Genomic DNA, 5,480 nt, shown 5'->3' with positions numbered 1-5,480 from the left:
ATATTATGCAATCTTGTTGCTACCAGAACTTTTAAAAAAAGCATCCAGCGTCGCCAGTTTTGAACGGACGTGCAAGACATTCTGTACACATAAACTAGAGGTGATTTTCAACAAACGTTCATGGCCCTTTTTTAAAGTTGGACCCCGGGGAGCACCATACACCTACAAAACAAAATAGGGGTTTCAGCAAGGATCGTACATTACTGCCATCACCAATAACAGGGCACGTCGCATGGATGGCGCGGTCGGTTAAGGATGTGTTCTAAAGAACCATAAAGATAATGAGTTCAAATTGTGTCTTGGTATTCGTTTTTTTTTTATTTGTTTGTTTTTTGTTTTTTTTTTTAATTTCAAGACATTTAAAAAAAAATTCAGACATTTTGAATTTGTACAAATGAACATTCTATTTATTAAAACAAAGTTTTGTTAATTTATCTAGCTCTTTCAAAAAAACCAATATAATAACTTGCACCACTGTGTACCGTATTTAAGCTTGGTGGAACGCTCGGATCGGTGAGCGGTCGCTCTTGTTAGATTAGAGAAATAAAATCTATATTTTGTATTCTCTATATTCATGAAACCAATTGTTATTTTACAGTCAACTGAAAACCTGGCTGAATTGAATAGGAAGGAGGAAGAGGAAAGGAACAAAAGGGCCATGGTAAGTTCATGATCTTAAAAATAATAAACAAAAACACTGAATACTAAAGTGGAATGACTTAATTTTTGAAATTTATTTTAGTAGATAAAGATTTATTTACCATACAAACGAGTTTACCATGGCTCTATTTATCAAAAATATGTGGTCGTGAAGGCTATATATGATTTAATAGTTTGTGTATTAATGGAAGTAGTGGTGATAGCGCCGATGACGGTGAGTATACGTAGGTAGTTTAATAGTAGTAGCGCCAGCTTCAAGAACAGGGTGGAAATGTATTTTCCATAACAGCCATGCGACACTTACGTTTTAGGCCTACTACTATTTATTTCTAAAACATTTACATCAATTACGTCGACGTCTTATTGAATTGTGTTGAGTTTATTTTTGAGTTTTGATTATATTTTTTTAAATTATATTTACTATGTAGTATCGTGCTAAAATGACAGAAGCACTCGCTAAAGCTGAAATGAAGTCTGCAAAGGACATATTACTGGTTGCCAGTGCAGTGTCTGTTGTAACAAATGCATCTGATGAGATCTCTAATACAGCATTGGTAAGTTGTACACCATTACTTTTGTCAAGCAATGAAACGTTAAAAATAGGCCCCCGTAGAGAACATCAGCGTTAGTGTAAAAACAACAAGCAAATAGTCTCGACAGGCCTTGAATAATTATGTTCTCCCAAACAGGTCACCAATTACCTAACATCAACTTTACGCTTCTGGGTTGATAAAAAAAAGTACTACCACGCCACCACGCGATAGCGGGAGCCCTATTTTACGTTCTTTTGAAAGACGCCCTGTAGAGTTCGTGGTAGTACTTTTTTTACGTTCCAACGAAATGCCGAGAGTTGGACCTGTTGCAGTTACATTATACTCTTTGATTTGGTGTATTTTCTTTTTAGGATACAGGAGTTGCACTTGTTACAGACATGGTATCTGGCCTTTCGGCGTTCAGTGAGGAAATTGACCAAAACACGTTGACTGAAGCAGGAGCCAACGTAATAGGTGTTTTAGGCAATATCTTAGAGGTTAGTTATGACGTCAATGACGTATAATTTTTTAAAGTTATGACGTCAATAACGTATAATTTGTTTAGGTCATTTCAAATCAAAGGTCATTTTCAGGACGTCAATAGTCATGGATACTCGTACGTCTCACCAGGTTTTGTTGGACCTTAGCTTACTTGTGGAAAACCGTTATCCTCTACAATCGATTCAGGTTTCTAACGTATTTTGAATTTTTAATAATGATTTCTTTATTTATATACATATTAGGGTTCAGCCCAGTCTATGGACAACCCGCTTACCACTGCCAACGGATATATATGTAAGTTGATTTTTGTTATTATTCGTTTCAAGCTCATCAATTTTATAGTTTGACACACAAGTTTGGATAGGACTGTATAGCAGCCATAGCGCCAAAAACTAATATTATTGGGTACCAAGTCAGTTTGCATGGTGTACGTCCATGAAAGTAAATCTAACATTATCTTTCCGGGTGGCAAAAGGACAGTGTCTAAGACGGTTTTATTAAATATAAGAAACTCATAACGATGCTATTTTATTATTCAGCTCCTTCCCCGTCGGCTGCCTCATCCACAACCGCAGGTACAACATCTGATCCGGAAGCACAGAAGGAGAGAAGTGAAAAGGTAGGCCTACCGAATGTTGCATTTCCAATTATTTTTGAAAACTATGTTAATATTACCTAAGTTTGATTCTTGCACCACCCCCCCCCCACCAAAACATACACACACACACACACACACACACACACACACACACACGAGATAATGACCTACATACGTCAACAACACCACAAAGAGTCACAAATTTGAAGAAAAAAAAAATCAAAATTTTTTATTTTTCCATATTTATTTTGTTTATACATTGATTATTTTGTAGGCACGGAACACGGTAAATACATTGATGGAGAGTATTCACAACATTTCAAAAACACTTTCTCAAAACAAGCTTCCTGGTGAACCAGCAACGTCTGTCACTACTCCAAAGATTACGCTTCAGCTAAAAAAAGATTTTGCCTACATGTTTGGCAATGAGACAACTGAAGAAGGATGGGGTAGCTTTGAAGTCGGAAGCTGGTGCGGCGGAATAAAGCCTAAAAGTGACTGCGATCCAAATGTTGTAATGAATCGCCAAAGCATGAGTTCATTTAAAAATCCTTTTAACTTTGATGAGTCTTCTAAATATATCCCCGAGACGGCTGCCGCAATGACACTTGTTTTTAGGAATGAATTGAACGAAGATATTCCAGTGTCAGATACGCCAGTAGACATCGAGATATTCTGTCCTCGCAGGGATACGCCCGTGCCTGAGCTTTTGGATTATTATCCAAATGATTTTAATGAAAGTGCTTATATCTGTCACGGCATTGAAATCCTGGATAATAAGACGTCATTGATGTTTGACTTCCGTCCACACCAATCGTCAATATCTTATGCTGTTATGCTAAAATATGAAACTAAACCAAACATAACATATTATGACCATATTTGGTTTTTTGGATTCAACGAAACTGGTAAAATGTGATAATTGATATTTTTAACATTTAACAGGTTTTTTTTACACTCACCATTTGCAACATGACGAATGCTCTACCCTATTTTTCAATAGAAGCGAATGGCGCATCGGTTGTGGCTTGGGCAAGGCACATTATCTACGTTTGTCTTTCTCTACCCAAGAGTATAAATGGGTGTCTGGTAGGATGTTGTGGCATTGAATATACTAGTTTTGTGCGCTAAATACCTCCCCAGGGAGCAGAGAAGGTGAGACCAAAGAGTACAGAACTAAAAGAGGTCCGACTGCCCTTGTATGCAGGCAAATGAATGTTAAAAAGTACCGTACTGCCAAAGAACTTAATGCCCCATTCCCGGCAAAATTTCAGTTTTTAAGAAAAATCGGATTTTTATATATGCTATAAAGATTTATAAATAATACGAAATACAAGAAATATTGTAGGCACCGGAAACGTTAGCCTATCCAACACTGCTAGGCTAAGCCTAGCCATACCTTGATTTATGTTTTGTTATCACACATAAAAACGGCCGACATGATATTTTCCGTTGCTAGTATTGACACTTATGAAATATAATATTTCATAGGAATAATTACCCAATTTGTTAAAAAAATAAATCTGACAATTATTTTTTTATTTTGACAATTAAACAAACAAAATTTCAGGCCTACTCGGTCGATCGCACTGTGCGAGACGCGAAGTACAAAAACTAATCTAATTAGAGAGGTCGCATTTATTGAGTGTACAAAGTATAGATAACAGCGAGAGCATTCCAGCAGATGCGATCTACAACTTCTGAATTTGCCTAGTAACGAAGAATTCGTCGAGAAATGGTAATCTCCTGTGAGAAATAGTTTATAATTCTTTTTTTTTTATTATTCTTGTGAGTAAAACTAAAATATATGTCAATATTTTCCATGCTTTATAATAATTAAAGTAACGCATAAACAATTTTTCTAAAAAATTCTTTTTTTAGTGAAATTTTGCCGGGAATAGGGCTTTAAATAGCAGAAGAATGAGCTGTTCCGCGTCTTTGCATTAAAATCAACCGCCCACCCGCGAACGGGGTAAAATTACTGGTACTGGTACTTGTAGCCGTCTGATTTCAGACATTTTGGCAGCCATTGACATTATGTTGGCGTTAAAAGACTGCATATTGTGATGAGGGACCTGTGTACAAACAATTACCAAACACAAAAAAATATGGAAAACTACATGCTTTTTACAGAATATTCTATTTAATGCTTATGGGTGAAACTTTCTTTGATAAATTGGCTTCTATCAAGTTGATTTTCATCTATGACGCGTTGAAGAATAGATTTGTGGAGAAACCAAAGATCTTATAAACACAAGATAGAATTCACGCGTGCAAATTCTGTAATAATGCATGAAAAGCACCCTCTTGCAAAATTTAAAACTTTGAACCTTGACCGCTCTGACCATAGCGTACGTCGCGCGACTTTACAATTACGCGTAACCAATTAGAAGCGTCCGATTTACAATGCGCCCTCTCTTTAGAACATAAGGAACCAATTATTACTTGGTAACGAACGTATGGCGTAAAGCGAACACCCTATCAGCTCAGATCCATGGCAACGACTAGGACGCCATCTTCCAAAACTGATTACTTTTCTGTGCCAAATCGACGCTTGTTACGCGTAAATCGCGGAGAACGCTATCTTGTGTTTATAAGATCTTTGGGAGAAACAAAGGAAAAAACGAACATGAGCGGCGCATTTATTGTTGATATATAGCGTCGAAGTGCGAACGGGGTAAAGTTGCTCTTCGTGTATCCACAATGCACTTTGAACGGATGTTTCACTATTATAATTATTGGATACTGCTACGAAAGCTCGTGTCATTCAAGTGAACGTAAAAGGCGTTCCTATCGAACGCGTGCTGCGTTTTGAAACTCGAATATACCGTACGTTCTATAGAGGCACAGCACTCGTTCGATACGAACGCCTTTTAGGTTCTTTTGAAGGATACTTCCCTTCGTGGCATCACTTTTTGCGATAGGATTGCGTTTCAACGAAACTCCGACAATCGAACCTCTTGCAGTTATATACTCTTTGGTTGCACTTTGTGCTGGTTTGCCATTGTAAGCTATCCAATGATAAAGCATTTGTGACCAGGGTAATACCGTAACGAATTTGGTATTATTATTATTATTATTATTATTATTATTATTATTATTATTATTATTATTATTATTATTATTATTATTATTATTATTATTATTATTATTATTATTATTATTATTATTATTATTATTATTATTAT

General features: G+C 36.3%; 1 protein-coding gene across 1 annotated transcript in view; it reads left to right on the top strand.

Annotated features, from left to right (window-relative positions):
• The window catches only part of LOC117104084 (polycystic kidney disease protein 1-like 2), an 18,721-nt gene that overhangs the window by 2,763 nt on the left and 10,478 nt on the right, over positions 1–5,480 (top strand). The window contains exons 3-8 of the mRNA XM_033244740.1: positions 599–661; positions 1,089–1,214; positions 1,565–1,690; positions 1,937–1,988; positions 2,234–2,313; positions 2,567–3,200. Coding sequence (XP_033100631.1) covers positions 599–661; positions 1,089–1,214; positions 1,565–1,690; positions 1,937–1,988; positions 2,234–2,313; positions 2,567–3,200 — 1,081 coding nt within the window. The remainder of the gene's footprint in view (positions 1–598; positions 662–1,088; positions 1,215–1,564; positions 1,691–1,936; positions 1,989–2,233; positions 2,314–2,566; positions 3,201–5,480) is intronic.

The sequence above is a fragment of the Anneissia japonica genome, unplaced genomic scaffold (genome assembly GCF_011630105.1).
Source record: "Anneissia japonica isolate Jap-2015-1 unplaced genomic scaffold, ASM1163010v1 scaffold288183_len337429_cov161, whole genome shotgun sequence".
NCBI classification, from domain to species: Eukaryota; Metazoa; Echinodermata; class Crinoidea; order Comatulida; family Comatulidae; genus Anneissia; species Anneissia japonica.
The sequence above is the reverse complement of the archived record's forward strand: the minus strand, read 5'-3'. Positions and strand labels throughout refer to the sequence as shown.